The sequence below is a fragment of the Macrobrachium rosenbergii genome, chromosome 50 (genome assembly GCF_040412425.1).
Source record: "Macrobrachium rosenbergii isolate ZJJX-2024 chromosome 50, ASM4041242v1, whole genome shotgun sequence".
Taxonomy (NCBI): domain Eukaryota; kingdom Metazoa; phylum Arthropoda; class Malacostraca; order Decapoda; family Palaemonidae; genus Macrobrachium; species Macrobrachium rosenbergii.
Window position 1 is genome coordinate 12,476,456 of NC_089790.1, and position 20,003 is coordinate 12,496,458.

At 37.1% G+C, this 20,003-nt stretch overlaps 1 protein-coding gene across 1 annotated transcript; it reads right to left on the reverse strand.

The window, feature by feature from the left end:
* Nucleotides 1-1,522: 1,522 nt before the first annotated feature.
* O-fut2 (O-fucosyltransferase 2) lies at nucleotides 1,523-19,670 on the reverse strand. The gene is made up of 9 exons (XM_067093824.1): nucleotides 19,518-19,670; nucleotides 14,820-14,931; nucleotides 12,063-12,198; nucleotides 10,960-11,074; nucleotides 9,759-9,890; nucleotides 7,638-7,830; nucleotides 6,575-6,755; nucleotides 6,188-6,317; nucleotides 1,523-4,501 (listed from the first exon to the last, which is right to left on the reverse strand). The coding sequence occupies exons 1-9, from the start codon at nucleotides 19,619-19,621 to the stop codon at nucleotides 4,351-4,353; spliced, it is 1,254 nt and encodes a 417-aa protein (XP_066949925.1). The 5' UTR covers nucleotides 19,622-19,670; the 3' UTR covers nucleotides 1,523-4,350.
* Between the last annotated feature and the right edge of the window lie 333 nt (nucleotides 19,671-20,003).

The window sequence follows — 20,003 nt, forward strand, 5'->3', positions numbered from 1 at the left end:
ACTGACAGAAGCAAATTTGTTATGGCACATGACAAAAGCCAGAAGGTTGGTGGTGTCATTCAGCCAGGAATCAATCATTTACATTAGTATAGTAATCTATCTTCAGTCTGCAGGATGCAGCAATAAAGGATCTCTTCAATCTCCTCTCACCTTCTGACATCCAGAATCTTGTGGCTCCAGTTTTCCAAAAGCATAATCAATGAGCTTTCAGTAGCCACCAGGAAGCAATTTTCAACTTGGGTAGTGTAAGTTTGACTTCAAGGTAGCAATCTACTCCTAGCAAATGGAGTCAACAACTAGGGTTTTCTCCACACCATAGACTTGGATAACAGAGGGTGCTAAGTATGCCGTCCAGATTTGTCTATGCTTCCCTCCACAGCAAGCCGACTCCTTCCAATAGTGCAGTAAACCTCTCATCCTAGGAAAGGTAGCTAACCTATGACCAAGTACCCTGGCAAGGGAACAGGGAAAGTGGAGGAAGTAAAGATACTCCCCACTTTGGCTTTTCACTGACTATGGGCTTGTTTCCAGAAATCTAGATATCTTGGCTGGAACAAAGCCATGGGTGTTCAAGGCTTGTTTCCAGAAATCTAGATATCTTGACTGGAACAAAGCCACGGGTGTTCAAGGTTGTGAGGGTCAGTTACCAACTTCCCTTTCTGGAGACAAGCTCCTACTCTCCATTGCACCCAGTAACTCCAAGATGTACCTCATGACCAAGAGGTTCCAGACCATATATCTATTCATAAAGTTAGGAACACTAAGCAAAGTTCAAGTTTAATTACCAAAACTGTCCAATCTCTCCTCTATGGGTGTTGTACAATCAGTAGTAGTAGTGGTGTTACCAGTGAGGTATCACAGTAAAGGATTTTGGAAGTCCGTTACAGCCATCAGCGGACTGGGTAAAACTTTAAACACCACCACCCATGGTCAAGTGGAACCAATTCTGTAGTTGCTGCAGTGAGGGGCAGTTCTAGTTGATCCATTCTTCCAATGGTTGCAGATTTCCTTTTCTGCCTTCTCAATGATCGAAAGCAAAAGAGAGAGGGAGTATTCTTATGGATGCTTATTTTAGTGGTCCATCTGCTCCTGTGATGAAGGAGCTGCTATTGTTATTGTAGTGCTTTTCTCCATCTTACCAACACTGGGATTTGTGGATATCCTTAATGCTGACATGATAGAAGATTCATTTACTAAGTTCAGTTCCTGGATGAAACAATAGCTGAAACATCTGTACTCAACATTAGGAACTGGTTGGTACCAGGTATTGAGTACAGTACAAGTAACTCTTAGGGTGCACATCTATTATGTCTACCATCTCTGCACTGTTAGAACCATTTTTCAAGACATACAGTATCTGAAGAAATTATTATGAAGGCACTACGAGTTTTTTTTTTTATAAAAATCAAGTAGAACAAGAAAAATCCATTTACCTCAATAATAGGGGATCTTTGTCCTTACTCTGCACAACTTATAACTTACTCACCATTGCTACAAAATATCAAAGCTTATGAAAATGGACTTATGTTACATTTTTTACTTACATTAAACATCAACACTCGTGTCATTATTTACAAACAATCCATATATAAGAGTGAAGAGAGGTATTTGAAAAAGTTTATACATAGCACCATTTATCAGTGGATTGTCTGTATCAAGGACAAAATGTCATTGACGGCTGCTACAGCATCCGCATGCAAAAATGTGTCAAGTCCAAACAGAACAATTCAACTGAGAGAAATATGAGATTTCACATAACTTAATCTAGTATAAGAAGACCTAATACACAATCTACTCGTACATAATGCTCCAGAGTTGTCATAAAAATTCATTAAGAAGCATATCTGATGAAACAATTTTCATAAGTGACTGTAAGCTTGTAACAGTATAAGATTCAGTTAGCACTGAGGCTATTTCACCAAGAGATTAGCTTTTTAGGCTGCCACAAGTACACAATTCAGCCTTTTATTCAACAATGTATTCTGAAAAAACTGAGACACCTACAGTCAAAGTCCTTACATCAACAGTTCATCAGAAAATGCCTTATGAATTTTATGAAAAAACTAGGTTTTTATACCATAAAACATTTTTTACACAATCAATCATATAGAGACCTCACTGAAGAGAGGTAGTGTGATACAGAGATCAATGGTAACTACATGCTCAGTAAAAAATATACAGAACTGTACATACAAAATCAAAGTAGTACATGGTATTTTTGTTTTTTCATCATGCCTGTTAGCAAGATTGCATTTTTTACTGTGACAAATTATAAGGCCATTTCAAAATTCAATATTATAGGTACTTTAATTATAAAGTTATCAATAAAATTACAGCTGGAAGTCTCGAGTCACTAAAAACGTAAAAAATGGCTAGGCTTATGAGTAGATAAATGTTGCTCACTCAGTGAAGTTTTGCCTGGATTACAGCTGACCCTTACTATATAGCATTTATTGAAATTCATTAATTATCTATTCAGATTCAGAGAAATATTAAGGCTATCTGAGCATTTTATTACAAAGGACCATATTTGCATAATACGTACATACACTACATACATGTACAGTATATAATTATAAATTAACTTAAATTTAACTACTTGTATAATACTGTACTGTACTTAAAATATGTTAATATCTTTACAATTTACTTACTGTTGGTTTTATTGTCAATCTGGCCTTAAATTCATAAACTTTAGGGTAAACATCAGGCAAAATATTACAGTCACTGCCCAACTTACCAACGAGTTACGTTCTGGACGGCCGTTCAAATCTTGAATTGTTCATTAGTTGATTTTTAATTAGTAGAGCATAATTTTTGTTCAGAAATTATTAAAACTTAGCAAGATATTACTTTGAAATATGTCACATGTACATTGCCGAGTTAACACAGGAGTCATGGATTATACAGTTTTCACAGTTTTAAATCATGCAGTATTAAAAGAATTTCTTTGGATGTTAGAAAGGTAAAAAGAAAATAAAATTTAGATTTATGCAACATTCAAAATGGAGTATTCTTCCATGCTTTGAAAGTTATCAACTTTAAGAGAATTCTGCAGGAGCAGTGTCTGACATTGTAAGTTTATAAAGTAAACAAAGCTCACTGCCATCTATGGACTACATACTAAACGTTTCCTAAGGGGAGAGGAAATTTAAAAAACGGAGGGATTCATCAAAGAAGGGGTTAAATTGGGAAGACAGATATAAGCAGGAATATTATGAGTATGAACGAATATTCTCGGGATTGTAATGAGAATACACGGTAGTAAATCAGGAAAATACTCGGGATAATCAGGGAAGCGGTTAAATGAACAAGTTTTTGTTCTTCCATGTGCAGCAAAAATTCTTACTACTCAAGAATAGGCAAGCAGATCAAAATCTGAACTCATGGGTGGCAAGGGGGAGTGCTCCAAACACAATTTTAACTTCCGAACCCGTCTGTTCATATCTCTGAATGTTCGTAAGTAGGGTGGTGACTGCATTAGGAGTTATGAAAAGCATGGCTATCAGCAACAAAAAGGAATAGGGGCAAACTAAACTCCCTATAACGTTTCATAAAATATTAATTTTCCCTGACTCCACGTTTTAAGATGAAACTAGATTTTTTAAATTTTATAATTGCATGCTTCTTGTAATTCTAAGAGTCCCTTGATCCAATTTATGTTAAAACGTAAATAAATAAAAAAGGTATGTATGAGGTAGTGTGCATCTGAAAACAACCTGGTCTTTGGCTTCAGTAAGTCTTCTTGCTTACTTGACTTACAAAAATGCTTTTTCATGTCAATATGGCATAATTCATTAACAAATCATATAGCTGAGGGAGAAATCTAGGTGAGGCAAATGTCACTCATCTCAGTAGTCATTGCTGTCTGACATGCACTGTACTCGTGTAAAATACGTGGATAGTAAATCTTACTATTGTTGTAAATGTGAAATGTGTTAAATGGGATGATTAATAAATTAAGAGTGGGTGTAATGCTAAAATTTGACAATTATCTTTTGCAAGATTTCTTAACTGAAGGAAGGAGACAATTGGAAATGTTCCAAGTTTCTTTACTCTAGCCATAAATCTACCTATTACTGAAAGCTTTCTATAACTTTCAGATCATCCAGCTTCAGTTTATATTTATTTTGCTTTTTAATTAAAGAACCCATATTTTAGTAAATTCTTACCTACCCTTCTCTCTGGGCCAATATCGTATGTTCTAATAAGGCAAAGGTTTGTACTTAATACAAACATGCTACTCTGACAGGTTTATCATGAACCTTATTTAAACAAACTAAACTGTATAAATTGTAAAAAAGTAGTAATTTAATACTGTTTTTGATAATACTTATGCTCCTAGGTTCCTTAATAAACAATTTTCCATTTTGCTGGCTGTTCACATTTCTTCTTTTTCCCACATAATCTGTTGAAGGTTGTTTCAACTGGAAAACCCAAAATTTCTCTTTCTTCTTGAATTCGAAAAGAAAAGGTAGACTCATAGGATCCAATGAAAAACCTGAAAATAACAAAAAAATAGATATAAAATTCTAAAAAGCAAGGCATTTGTATTACCAGCATCAAAAATAAAATAACATCAATTTTCATATTAAAACTGGTTATTTTTATGCCTCCCTGAATTCATATGCCTACCAATTTCAGGTCACTGGCTTGCTTGGCAGCTGAGAAAAAGAAAAGATAGGTTGTCCCTGGTTTATCAGCCTATATCCTTTTCCTGTTCACCTTCCCTTTGGTAGGTAAGGAGAGAACAACTCCATTTGTATGCCTAAGTGTGTTACAGGGGCAACAAAAAATAATGAGATGCAGGCAAGGGCTACCCACTGCTACTTAATTACATTTTTTAAATGCTTTCAGCAACTGAAAGGTATATACATATAAAAGGTAATGGTTTAGTAAACCCATAAAAACAAATTCTGTTCAATGTCAATTCCATTAAAATGAGGAGAGCTAGTCTTTGGCCAGAGGAGTGCTCTGAACGCTCAACAAATCTCTATGACAACTCAGATGCATAACTAGGGGAAAAATGAAATTAACCTTTCAGGTCTCCATGTACAGTATAACTAACAGATGATGAATGAGGCATGGTTGCACTGCCTGAAACAAAGTCAAGAAGTGCATCATAGGAAGGTTCAGTGCATTTACAGTGTGTCTCAATATCTCGAATCTTGTGAGGTGCACAATGAGCTGAGAAACCCTGAAACTTCCCAGTTGCAAGAGTGATGAGGTAGCAAGTTGTGCAATGCTAGTCACAGATACCTTAGCTTACTTGACAAGTCATTGCAGGGACAACAAGAGCTTCTACACCTGTCAATATTGGGGCAAGTCAATCCATTACAACAATGAGAAGGAGGGCTACAAGATTCTAGTTCCAACAGAATATCCTCAGGGGTTCTTATTAAGTCTTGGAATATACATTAAAGGGAATAAAAGTAAAATAAACTAATATAAGTACCCAAAAACATAAATAACAGGTACATAAAAATAACCATAAAAAAACTACTGAGGGATAATGCAGAGCCATTGCCAATAGTGCAGAACACAAAAATGAGGTTATTAGTCGATACACACATGAAGGTTGAGAGAGCAAGTGTGTGGTTGAGACTACCTTCTTGCCTGACTGGCAAAAGATTGATCCTGGGAACTTTGTGGACTGTGCTAGACATATATGGGATCAGTGATGTTAAGTCAAAATGGTGGACCCAGTACACTAAAGAATGTAAAAGAAGTCCTCCATAATTGCAATATGAGCTAATATAGGAAAATAAAGAAAGATCTAAAATACAAAACTACAAATTAAAAGAAAATAATTATTTCATAACTAGCTACTTTACATTTAGTCATTCTCCAAGTTACTGTATCAAGAGGAAAATAAAGTACTCATGGATCTAAAATACAAAAATGGAAACAAATTAAAATACATAAATAATTATTTCATAACATCAGTATTTTACAAGGTTACATCATTCTAAACCAAGGCGGTTGAGAAAAATGACCCTCCTCCTCCTGATCCTCCTCCTCCTCCTCCTCCTCCTGATCCTCCTCCTCCTGATCCTCCTCCTCCTCTTTTTTAACCAGACTCCAGCTGATGCTAGAGAATTTTCCCTTATGTTAAGACCAAAGTTTTGTTCTGTATATGAACAATAGGACATCTCAACGTAAAAATACATAAAGCAATATATCTTACCTTGCATAAGAGCAGATGATTTGATCTATAATTGCAATTCCACCATCTCCCCAAAGATTCAAAAACTCAGGGCTTGGAGAATAGTAGTAAACTTCATATTTGTTCAACTTGAGCTTAAGTTCCTCAATTTCTGTTAGAAAAGGACCATTGTTATTACATGAAATTAATACTGTAAACACAGTACCACAAGAAATGTTAGTGAATTCTACTTTCCAAATTTTACACTTTTAAACTGATAAGTTGGCAACAGCTTGATGGAATGAAAATGTCAAAATTTTAAATGACACTTGAAAATCAACTAACAGAAAAACAGTAAATCTAATACTGTATTTTCAACAAAGCTACACATCACTATCCATAACATTAACAAACTTTATGAAGTCCTACCATCAAGTGAAGCATCAGTAGCAATAAATACTTTGTTGAGATCATAAGATTTTAATATCTTTTCCAACTGTTTAGCTGCCTTTGTCAAGGAAGGCACCTCATCCCCTCTTGCATAAATAAAGTCTCTTCTGCGTAAATGCACTGACAGGTATGGACCTCCTTTGGCAGCACCCCGTTTGGGCTGAAAAGCAATGAACATTTACTCAGTGCAAATCCCCAATAATATTAGCATTCTTTAAGAACTTTGGAGTTACCTGCAACATCATTGATAATAGAATAATCATATTTATACAGTAATTTCCATTATCCTATTTATGGTTTTTGTTTCAAGATTTGAACTGTATTTATACTAAAATGGATAAACTTCATGAGGTATTACTTTAGTCAACGGACAAAGCAGTCTGTTAAAATTAACAGATTATGGTACTAACAAACACAAAAACTACCCAACTATGTAACTATTTCTGCCTTATCTGACACTGCTCTCTTATATGACTGATTATATCACCAAAACAAATAGCTCTCAAGACTGGAAAAACACATAGTGATTGAAAACCAAAAATTCTGGCTAGTAATTCAGTAACTTAAAAGTCATTTAACCATTAAGGGACAGGCTAAATATATATTAAACACACTCCCCGACTGGGCAAACATTAAGGTTGGCCAATTTAAGAAAAGAAAACATCTATGGAAAGAGGAAGGTATGCAAATGCACATGATGTAAGAAAAATACTTCACTGATGGACCTGACATTCTAAACTACATTCATAGCAGCATGTATGATATGAATAGTAGTGGACCAAGAATATGACCTTGAGGGACAGCAGAGATTACATTTCTGTAGTCACCATGGTAACCATTAAAAACTACTCTTTGCAATCTGACAGTAAAAAATCTGTACCTATATGACCTTCTATACATAGTGCATATTCTTTCTATTTCTCAAATAACACAACATATTAATGTTAAAGAGTCCAAGAAACAGACAGAATAATGCCAAAAAATAAAAATAAAACAGCAACTTTGTCAACAAAACATATCATACATTTTTCAACTACTATACCTTAGTATCCCTCCAGTCTTCTGTTATCTCCGTTTGATCCCTTGCATCATCTGAATCCAAAAATTCCTTTCGGAATCTGTTAGCCTCAGCTACTAAATGACGAGCAAATCTCATGCTTCGACGTGCAGACCAGAACCATGTCCCACCAAATTCATCATGTAATATTGTTTCTGCTCTTCCTACCAATACAGATCTGTAAAGAACAGTGAAAGTAAAGAGTACAACTAAATTAAGCTACTTGTACCTAACCTAAATATTTATATTTTTTTACTAAAATGCAACTTTTTTCTACAATCCATTTCAATCCTAGGCCACCTTTACTGAATGTTCGGTTCCCATAGAACATGTAGATTTATTGCAAGGAGCAATCTCAAAAGTTTACCTAAGGAGCTATAGAAGGATAAAAAAAAAAAAAAAAAGAACAGATGGGCACAGTAGGGTGACACATGCATGTACATAAGATACTGGCAGTTAACCAAATCACTGTGTTTAAGATGATCCAGCTGTGAAAGACCCGAGTGATCAGAAAGGAGGCAGTTTGGTTGAAGTACTTGTTTTGTAGGTACAAAATTTTTGTTTTAAAAAAGAATTCATTAATTCATAAAACCACAACTTCAACTTAACCTGAGTAATAACTTAAGCACAAGCGCAATGAGCAATGTCTAATGGCAAAGGTTCAAGCTTCTCTGTGACAGGAAAAAACAGAAGATCTGAAAAACGTGATTGGTGTTTACCTCTACACTCATAAGAATCTTTGAAAGCAGCAAGTGACAGAGAACACAAAGACAAAGCTACTTGCAACTGCTAGCCCACATGACTGCAAAAGAGCAAGGGTAATACCACGAAATTGCTGTCCAAAAATCACAATTTTTAAATCCATTGGTATTTTTCATAAACCTTTGGTCTTAACACAAGGGAAACGTATTGAAAAAATCATCCGAGCCCAGTCCCAGTGGTAGCTGGGAAGCCAGTGGGAAGCAGACCTCTGTCTCCCACCCAATACTGTAACCCACACCATCCCCTCCCTCTCCACTCTACCATCTCACTCAGAGCAATCCTGAACACTCACTCAAGACTCTTTCCATTTTTTATTGTTACTGCATTGCATTTGTTTTTATACTGCATGTTAAATTTGCGAAATTCCCTTTTATTTTTTTTATGTGAATTATTACTACTTTTACATACATATAGTAATGTTTTTACTGTCTCTTCTCCTCCTCTCCTCCACAGTATAAACGCTCCCTCCCTCTATCTCAAGTCAACTGTGCATCACCACGGTGACATGATTTTATGCTAAATTTTATTGTGAAATGCTTTATTCTTTTATTTATTTTGTTAAATATGGTTATCATGCAGGTTATTGCCTTTGTTTTTCTCGTAAGACGCGGTAGGACATCGAGTACAAGTAACAAGACAATCAGTTGGGTCGAAGTACGATTATTTGTTCGACAAATGACACAATTTCTTTAAAAATTTTGGTCGAAAAACAGAATGTTTGACATAACCATTTGACAAATGACATACCACTAAGTACTGTCTCCTCCTCTAAGCTTATGGAGTGGGAACAAGAAGTTATAAACAAAAAATTCCAATGTCTTGAATGTTAGGAGACTGTCCTATGAATGACATGCTTGTTGTAGTAGAACTGATTATTACAACCTCACTGAAGTAACTCACCCAGACTACCAAGATTCAGCCAGCCTTGTGCTGGCACAGGCTCTTGGTCTTCAGCAGCCCGTAACCACCAAAACAATAACAGCTATGACTCATAAGCCAATAGGATACATACCATCTCATATCCTAAAGCAAATTCAGCAGCAGCAAAGTAACGACTAGCTTATACCTCTAGACTTAGACATCAGACCTAGCACTCACACATATAAAGCATGAAATAAACAAGTAACAGCTTGTGTTATTGCAACAGATATGCAATTAATTACAGTAGAGAAAATATTTCTGCAAGTAAGTTCTTAATGTGAAAACTGCAACAGGGGAAACAACTCACTGTTTTGTTAACTGACCTTTGTAAAAATTTAAGTCTTTGAGCTCAGTCATATGAAAATTAAAAGTAAAAGTACTGAATCTTTAATCCAATATTATCTGAAATAAGGTTTTCAGTACCTAACATCAGTTTTACTTAGAAGTGGCACAAGTGTTGAAGCATGTCCCTGGATTGAAATGCAGGAGAAGTTTTTGGTGGTAATTTGAGTTCCCCAGAGATGTCCATCCCACTGACCATTTCCATCATTGTGGCTGTAATAAAAAATACAAAAATTAAACTACATACTTAAATCTTTAAACAATCAACAGATTTATAAGCAGTTTAAAGCAGAAGGTAGTAAAATATAAAAATTTCTTAAGGCAAAATGCATTACTGGTAGGATTAACAAAAAAAAACTCCAGGTTTGGATATCCAGAAAACATGCAATTTGTTCCTACAAGAACACAAACCTTTGTCTTTCATAGGACCCTTTGCCAATGTTTGGATTTGTGTGAATACCTACTTTTAAGTGGAACTCTGTGCATTTCTTTCTTTCTTTAAATCTTAAGCAGAAAACCCTTATGGGCTGAGTCAGCAGACTATTAACCTAAGAGGGCTCCAAAGGGAAATCAGTCTGCACAGAGAGGAAAGTTACAGGAAAATGTAATGCATACATATAAGGGAATAAAAAATGAAACTGATACACCTTAATGAGACGACAGCAGAGAGGAGATTTGGAGATTAGAAGATTCCACAACTGTCTCCCCCTCCCTTCTTCCCGTTGCTTCCCTTTTGAGCTGTAGCTGGGGGGAGGGGGAGGGTGAAGGGGCCAAAAAGACTCCTGGCCCTTTCACAATGAAGCGGTTTATCAGCGTCGGTAGGTGGTTTATTGGCACTGTTAGGTAGTTTATCACCATCGGTAGGTAGTTTATTGACACTGGTAAGCAATTTTTGGCACCGGTAAGCCATTTTCAGCGCCGGTAAGCCATTTTCAGCGCCGGTAAGCCATTTTCAGCGCAGTAAGCCATTTTCAGCGCCAGTAAGCCATTTTCAACGCCAGTAGGCCATTTTTGGTGCTGGTAAGCAGTTTATTGGCGTAGGTAAAGTGGTTTATTGCCACCAATCGGTGCTTACAGCATCATAAATGCCATTTATTACCATAATAACTATGATGTTCCAGTTATCAACGATTTCTGGTTATCGGTGCTCAGCCGGGAAAGGAACCCCCGCCATTAACCGGGGACTGCCTACAGTACTTACTTTACTTACAATTAACATAAAGTTAAAATTCAACTCGGACATGAATGAACGAAACTCTAGCAGATATACTTAAGAACTTACGTGAATGGAACTTGTTCATTGCAAGGCCTTTCATCATACTTTTCCTCCCAATTACCAGACCAGCCTTCAGCATAATGTTGTAAGATGAATGTTGTATCCACTGCTCCACCATGTTCTGCGAAATATGATTTTATATACACTGTACTGAAAAACTCCAAAAATGCATGGGACTGACACTAGTTATAAAATATACATTATGGGACTGACAATAGTTATAAAATATACATTAAGAGGAAATTGGGTTTAAGAAGGAATAACTTACTTTACTGCTATATCGCTAATATATTTAATCTAAGAATGAGGGACAACATACACATCAATTTTAATTTAAAAGTTCCATTCTCCAATCTTTTAATTTTTACCCCTCTCAATTAAAAAAAAAAAAGCTGAATGCCTACTCCTATATGCTATACTAACTGCTTTATACAAATGAAATGAATACAAGGTCCTGGAGTGAAAAAAATAAAAACAGCCTTTATAGTCACGTGGGACAAATTTGGCAGTGTACAAAGAAACTCGGGCATTCCAGCAATTCCAACTTAATGTTGATAGCAGCCTCAGCATGCTTGTTTTCAAGCCTCCTGGCAATGTTATCAGCCCACCCAAGACAGCTTCTAAACCTCTTTTTTGGAGAATCTGTTTGTCCTCAACCCAAACACTTGCCAACCCTGCCAAGCAATTACCTTCCAGACTGTAAAGATTCGTGTGCAGCATATTCTGTGATTAGTGTAGCAGTAGTGTGTTGATACACTCTGCACCATAATTCCAAAGTTAGTGGATTTTCTAATACATTTGTCTAATCAAGAAACCAAGTGTCTGCAGTCAAGGGCTACTGAATGACTTGTGTCAAAATTTTGAGAGGGAGGTACCTGGGTCTCTTCGACCACCTTCAAAACAAAATTTTGGCAGGCAAGGGAGCAATCCTACTCTCTCTGGTTAGACCAAAAGAAAAAAAAATCAATGAAAGTTATAGGCTTATAATTAGTGTGAATGCAGAACTGTTTATTATCAATTATTTACAGAATGGCAGAGGGGGGCATAATACATTATCTTATAGGTTAATATTGTAGTTCATAGATTCAGTTAACTAGGATGTCACTTGCCTTTTATATAATCCTCTAATTCCAAGGCAGGAACCCAACGGTTGAGGCTACTCAAGTCAAAAAAACTGCTCCAAGGAAAGTATTTGTTGCGCTTGGTATTTTTCCAATGATAAAAATTTCCCCAAGGTGGAAGCACCTAAAGATGAAAAAAATCTGACATTATGTGTACACAGTAACTCATGCTACTTCTCGGGGTAAATACCTGAAGCTTATACTCCTGTCCTCAAAGAAATATAATTTTCTACAAAACAGAATTTTTCATAAACATGATAAATTTTCAAGTAATTCGTATTTTTCCTAACATACAAACCCAAGATCTTTACATATGGGATTTACTTTCAGCGCAAGCTGGAGCTGGCCGTTTAACTAAAAACAAGGTGGATATTGGTAGTTGGCTACCGATGGTGGGGAGGAATCCTCGCTATCCAGTTGGTACACATTCACTTTACATGCAGAAAATACAGGTCAACACAAACAGTTACACTTACAGGAAAGCCTAAACTTCAACCAACAGCAAATGTTAAGTTTTATCAATAAATGAAGGAAACTGTCAATTATCATTTTCAATTTATCCAGTTAAGCATCAAATTTTTAAAGAACTCCAGTTATTAGATAAAATCTAAATTCTGTTACTCAAGACAAATCCTTTGGGAAGCCCTATGTTTAAATAATTAAACAACTTACATTAAGAAACAGTTCCCCTCCTGGTAGCCAGACCAACTGCAATCAGGAGGGGTATGGAGGAAGTAAAGGGTTTCTAAGAGAAAAATTAATTTTTCACTACTTATTTTTCAAAAGAGGCCCATTTCTTTACAAATGCCTTTGTAGTTACTCAAAGGGGATGAATTTGGTGCCCAGAAGATCCCTAGATGCAAGCTAGTATAAATCCAATGACTTGTGTGTTAAATCCCACTAGAGAAACCTCATAAAAGTTACCTCATAAAAGTATACCATGCTGACATGTTCAAAATCAAATGAATCCCATCACTCGTTTTGAAATCCACAAAGGTTGGAATGACCTTGACTTCACAACCCTTAACCACAAAGCTTGAATGCCTCAGATTCCATAATAAATGACTTGATTAAAATGCTCTATAGACAGAAAATGCTGTATAGACAGAAATTGCAAAACAAGAGCCAAGAACAGCTTGAGAAAAATAGGCAATTGCTTGTGTTTTGGGAATATATCATGGCTAATAAGGTCTCTATGCCATCTTATTTTTTAATAATACATTCCAATAGGTTCATAAGTGTAACTGGACAGACTACTGAGGACTGGTGGTAAGTCAACCAAAGGGGGGATTTAAGCATGCAGGTGGCATCTGTCTCAAAATACTGAACAAAATATAAGTTTTAGGCCAAAGGCCAAGCACTGGGATCTATGAGGTCATTCAGTGCTGAAACAGAAATTGCACTATGAATTAATTGTTAGGAGAGGGTAGAAAGGAAGATGGAAGATAGAGAATGTGAACAGAGGCGTGGTAAAAGGAATGAAAAGTGTTGCAGCTATGGACTGAAGGTTGCTGCATGGAACCTTAAGTAATGCCTACTGTGCACCACATGAGGTGCACTGATGGCAATAACCCCCAAGGGGTCTCAAAATACTGATCCACAAATCAGCTGAGTAGAAAGAATCTGATCAGTACCTTTACCTTCTAGTACCTGTGACAGATCTGATCCATAGCCCTTTACTGCAAATACAAACAACTTCCTTGATCTTTAAAAGTAGAGCAAAAAAAAAAAAAAAAAAAATTGGCTACTGTAAAACCAGTGGCTTTAAGATGATCAATTCTTCAATTTCAACAATTAAAAATGTGTGCCATTTGACCTGGTACATTCTGGTTTTTGGTTCCTTCCCTTATACTGCAATGACCTCCAAAGGGATGGGTGTTGCAGCTGGAGCAGCAACAGTAGGAGCAGCAGCACTAGGAAAATCTGCAACAGCAGGAATAGCACCAAGGTTCTCAGACTATTGCTGAAACAAAACCATCCACTGACACTGACATAAGCCTGTCAAGCCACAAAAATGCCACAAGGCTTCAAGCAACTCCTCTTTCTTCTTCTTGAGGCACCTCAAAGTAATAGACAAAACAGAAGCAGGTAAGAGGGGATGGAGTGAAGGGCTGATGGCTGTGGCAGGCACATCCATCACACAAATCACCAATCGGTCCTGGAAATATTGGGCAGGTCTATAACTGTCCAACCCATCTGTCCTCCACCCTTAGACAAAACCACAGGCTGCACCCTCTTTAATCTCTTCCTGTTCAAATCATATTTTTTCTACTGGGCAAAAGACTATCAGCACAGGTCATTGTTGGTATACAATCCTGATCACCACAAGACTCAGGCAAAGGTTATATATTATAATGCTTCAAGGACTCAAAATGATTATGTTGAAGATAATAGCAAGAAAATAATCGGGAAGGAGACAGCATAAGCTATTTATATATCAAACAAGTTGAGAATCACCAGTTTTCACTAACAGGGCACTTAAGGACACTGATGCATGCCTCTTCTGGGATGTGTATAAATGCAACTGCTACTGCAGATTGGGGTTTGTGTTTAAACAAATAGTAGTTACTGTACTAACTTTAAGTATTTGTATTACTGTGAAACACCAACAAATATCAAAACAGCAATGATGAAAATAATCATATCCAGATGTGTGAAGTGAAAACCAAAGTTGCACATGACCTTTTCTCTTCACTTCACAGACACTCAAAATTAAAATTACGTATACTTTACTTTTAAACTTACCAAAACCCAGTTATCAACTTCATTCAACTTGCGTACTAAATTTGCTACTCGTAAATAAACATCCCTTCGCAGATTAAACCCTTCTCCTGGATTCACTGTATACAAGAGATACCTGCAAAATTATATTCACAGTAAATGAAATAATTCTAAAAATGTATCGTAAGGAAAAACATCCTACAAATATTTTACAGACATACAGAACTTTACTTTTTAACTAAAATTCTTACTACACAAAACTTTAACCATACTCAAAAGGCTATTTTGATATCAGCCATAGGGATTTCAGAAGGTAATGATTCTTCTATTAATATTATAAAAACCTACAGAATAGTTGACACAATCTATGATGATACTGAAAAGCAGTATACCACTCTTGACTTCAATATTCTAAAAAGACCTACCTTTGTACCAAATCTATTCAAAACAGCACTATACAACAGAGGGTAAGAAAAGTCTTTAATTACAAACATACAATTTCTCAAAAAATACATTTATCATGTCTCCTTGTCACTACATATTACGGACAAATTTTTTCTCAAAGATATTTCATTCAAATTAATCAATTTCATCAGTTCACTGCTATAAGCCTGAATGACATTCACTTAACTTACTGGTGTTTCAACTAACATGCTTGTAGGCTCACAGTAAAAATTTTATAATAGAAGGCAAAGGTACTCAAATACTTTAAAAATGAATTGCTCCCTACTGAAATAAAAACGAGTTAAATAAATCATAAGAAACAAAGGATTCAAGTAAACAATATTTAATAAAAAGCCTAAAATTAATGACCTACATACTGTGACCTTTCTTTAATCTAAGCTTCTTACTCCCACCTCAACCACCCTGCTTAGTCCACAATGCCTAAGTAATAACAAACATCTATGGCTCACCCAAATAACCAAACTACACTGGCAGCAAGCAATAAAAGTCTTCTGCTGCTTGGCACTGGCTCATGAATGGTCCTGAGCACAGGAATTCAGCTATGAATGTAACAGTCTACGGAATGGTCACAAGCATGTCCCAGGTCATACTGAGCTGGCTCCTAGGAATCAGAACAAGTCAACAGTCCAAGTAAACAGTCAAAGGAAGTACCAACTCTTCTTTGCAGAAATCATTATCACTCAGCCTGAGAGCAATGCTGATGAAACAAACTTCTTAACAGTCTTACTGAGGGCTACAATCTTGGTATTTTTCCTGCTCTTTCACCAATCTGCAAAAAAGGAGAGGAGACAAGGAACAGGAGGACAGAATTTGGCAAGCGTGCCTGCATTCTTTTACTTCTCCCAAGTCCACCAAGGATGGAGTCTACACATCCCCTCAAGAGTTTCAGTGGAAGCTGCCAAAGCAGCAACAGCAGCAAAGTTGGCCACAGATGGAGAGGCTACTGCAAAAGCAGGCACATCTACTGAGACTAAGGCAGGTGTCAATCTCTTAGCGATAGCCAAGTGCTCCAAGATGGTAACAAGGGATGAATCTTCTATTAGCCTGAGAGAAAGCTGCTGACCCTTCAGCAACAGAGAAGATTAAGAGGAATAACTTAAAAACAGGAGGGAGGGGGGGAGGGGGGAACCTACTCCCACCTACTATCTCTCATTCAAACTTTTGCTGCAAATCCAGGGTGTAGGCATTGAAACTAGGCCTCTAAAGCAACCACACAAAACAAGAGAATCAACTTTTGTTGCAAGGCACAAACAACCAACATGAAAGATATTAGGTATGCATGTCCACAATTACCATCATGATGTCTTAAAAAAAGCATAGCAACTCCCCTAAACTTAGAATGCCCACCTGAGAACCAACTGATACATGGGAAAGCTGGTGTTAAGGTCATGAGAAGGAAGAGGACAGACAGAAGGGGTAAAGAAATGCATACATATACTCAGCCCTTTCAACAGGATCCTCTTCTTACTGCCAGATACCTCAAAGAAGGTGGGCTGCATAAGTACATTTTGTGACTATGAACACAGGGACAAACAATGAAGAGTGAACCAATCTACTGTACCCCTCTCGTGGAAGTTTCTGTGAGGGATGGCCTCAGACAGCCAGCTCCTCTCCCAGTAATTGGTCCCAAAGAAAAAGACCAGGGTCTGTTCTACAGAAGAGCCATGGAATATCCCAAAGGAAATCCCAGGGAGGTGACTAGATGCTTCCCCCTTCTTGTCTGTCAGAAAATCAAGAAGAGTGTGAGCAGGCAGGCAGAGCATGGAACCCCACCTCCTCCTCTACAGAAGTTCACATGAACCAACCATACTAGGGAACAAAAACACTATATGAGACTTCTCACTTTGCTTCCCTAGTACAGTATTCAGAGCAAATCTTACCATCTCCTCTTAGCTTAATTCCTTGTCAGGACTCTTTTGTTTTTGAGGAACTATTTCTGTGTGTTTTCAGTACTCAATGAACAGCTTATAATTTGTTCTGGCAGATGCCCTTCAAGGCTCCAACTCTCCCTATCTGGCCTTGGAAACTATAAAAAACATAATCAGTGCCAAGACTTAACAATGAAAAGTCTTACTGTAAAACCAAAAGGTTAAAAGGCTACATAGCCTAGTATGAATACTCATGACTGTCATAACAGCAAACCTACCCGCCACCAATCAACCATCTTGTTACCTGGCTTCAACAAACATTTCCTGCTCATGCAGGGAAAACTGCTTAATAAAATCATACTGAAAGTTACTGGGACTGGAGTAGAATAGAAAAGTGTGCTCCTCTAGCTGTCTACCTTCCTAAGGAATATCCTGTGCAATGTTTTGAGGGAGCCAAGAGGTGGCTCTTTGCCAGTTAGGGCCAGGTACTCAAGGTTAGGTTAAGATGAATCTCCACATTACCGTTTCATGATTTAGGATACGTTGCTTTAGGTCGAGTTTGAAATGAGAGGATTCTTGGGGGGAAAAGCTCCCTGGCAAGGTAAGGACTCAACACTCTACACTGGCAACCCAGCCAAGTAAGGACTTGGGACCCTTGGCTGGGTTAGGTTGGGATGCATCCCTGAAACTGCTCTTGCCATATTTTCGTTCTTTTTCATTTTATTGCCAATTGTTACTGTCAATATGCAAACTATTTATTTGGCTTAGGTTATTAGGCTAATTATTGTTCACCCTTCTTACCTGAACATATAGGTTATAGGATAGCTATGACTCTAGAATCACCTAGATTTACTCAGCCTAAGTCAAATGATAAGTATTCTAGCCTAACCCATAATGGTGTAATGTAAAGTACGAGTCTGTAAGATAACAGCAAACAGGCCTTCTGTCCTAGTGACAGAAATTCATTTCTCATCAGTATGTGGTTTGGATTCCACAACAAGCTGTAGGTCCTGTTGCTAGGTAACCAGCTGGTTCTTAGCCATGTAAAATAAGTCTAATCCTTCAGGCCAGCCCTACGAGAAATCAGCTCAGTGGTCTGGTTAAACTAAGATATACTAAACTTTTTCCTAGCCTATGCTTTGTTTTTTTTTCTGTATTTCAGAGACTGAGGAGATCCTATTTACACGCAACCCCTTAAAAGGAAAATCTGCTATAAAAATACTACCTACTGATCGTGAGGAAATTTTGTGCATTTTGGTAGTTCCTACACTAGCCCATAGGGGGGTAAGGAAGGAGCTCAGCATGGCCTCCAGATCCACGCAGAAGGTCCAAAAGCAATTTCAAGGAAATGCTTCTAGCCTACACCCACAGCATAGGTAGCAAGATCATGAGGAGGACAATGATTAGCGTATACACTTATTTTGTACCTTCCTGCCAAGCGCATTCTCATATTTGGCTTCTCCTAACCATATACAGGCAGTCCCCAGTTTACGACGGGGGTTCCGTTTTTACACCGCGTCGTAAACCGAAAATCGTCGTAAACCGAAAATCGTCGTAAACCGAAAAATCGTCGAAAATTGTCAAAAATCATAAGAAAACCTTACTTATAATGCTGTGGGTGCATTGAAAACGATGTAAACTGTATTTTTATTGAGTTTTTCATCAAAAAAACCTCCAAATTATGATTATTCTGCAGTTTTGGAGCCATATTTCTTCCGTCAGGATCAGCGTACGACACATCATAACGCCGGAACATGCGTCGTAAACCGGGAAATAATTTCTGATGAATATATTTGAAAAGCATCGTAACCTCGAAACGTCATAAGCCGGACCCGTCGTAAACCGGGGACTGCCTGTACTGCAGTTTCCACTGAAGTCTACCATTGGTGTTGAATACACGTTAGATGGTTAACAACAAAAACTAGGCTAGTGGTCTGCGTCAACAGTATGCTAATGGTTAGAAATGCATAGAAGACAAGATACCATTCTGAAAATTCAAGAGTCATAGCCTATTACTTAATTATCAAGTTCATGGTGTTACTGTAAAGAAATAAACAGTTAAAGTTACCATTTTCTAATTAAAAATTGTATCGGCTCCTACATAGAGGTCTTCATAGGCTGGGCCTCGGCAAATGTGGACTGGGATTACGTGAATAGGCATTGGCACGTACGCTACTAGTAATGAATCCAAGTAGGCTATTAAGCTATTACTGGAGGCACGCAGTGACTGTGGTCACTCCAAATAAATTTAGCCCCTCCTTAAAAAAATCCTGACGACGGAAGGCGTTGCCCTACCGACATCGCCTGGATACGGCAAAGTCTTCCCCTTGCACTAGCCCAAATGACAGTCCAAAAAATCATAGGCAAGAATAGCCTGTGGCGTACTCACTTTTTCGTTCTCGAGGCTCCAATTTCACATGTCTCATCTAAACTTCCCAAAGCTATTAGCCCTTGCAACAGAAACAGTAATCCGACAGCAGTGGCAAACTTCATTTTAAATGTTGCTTTTCCATGAAGTTGACAACACCTAATAGCAAAACTGTTGCCTATGTAACGGCTCATCAAATTCTACTCTGTATATTCCTTCTTTTAACCAACCAAATACTTTTCAAAAATATTTAACTTGCTTAGATCATTTTCATAATTGAATATCTCATTTCATTTAACTTGTTACATAATTATCCATGATTAGAAAATCAGTTTTTTCTGTACACAAAAAACACATTTAATCAGAAAAAAAATTAGAATATTCACTATAATGACAAACACGAGCTTTCTTTAGTTATTTTTCTTCGCTACCATCATAACTTTCGTTTTACATGTTTAAATCTAATTTGTAATCATTTTTTTAGTGTTTTTATGAAGAGCTCAAATT

What these genes read in the sequence shown, in the direction of transcription:
- O-fut2 (XM_067093824.1), bottom strand. Translation starts at nt 19,621, where the DNA reads ATGAAGTTTGCCACTGCTGTCGGATTACTGTTTCTGTTGCAAGGGCTA. An exon ending in AATGAACAAGTTCCATTCAC is followed by an intron (nt 9,891 to 10,959) that starts GTAAGTTCTTAA and finishes TTTTTATTACAG; the next exon opens with CCACAATGATGGAAATGGTC. An exon ending in CTAAGTAAAACTGATGTTAG is followed by an intron (nt 7,831 to 9,758) that starts GTACTGAAAACC and finishes TGTTCTTTACAG; the next exon opens with ATCTGTATTGGTAGGAAGAG.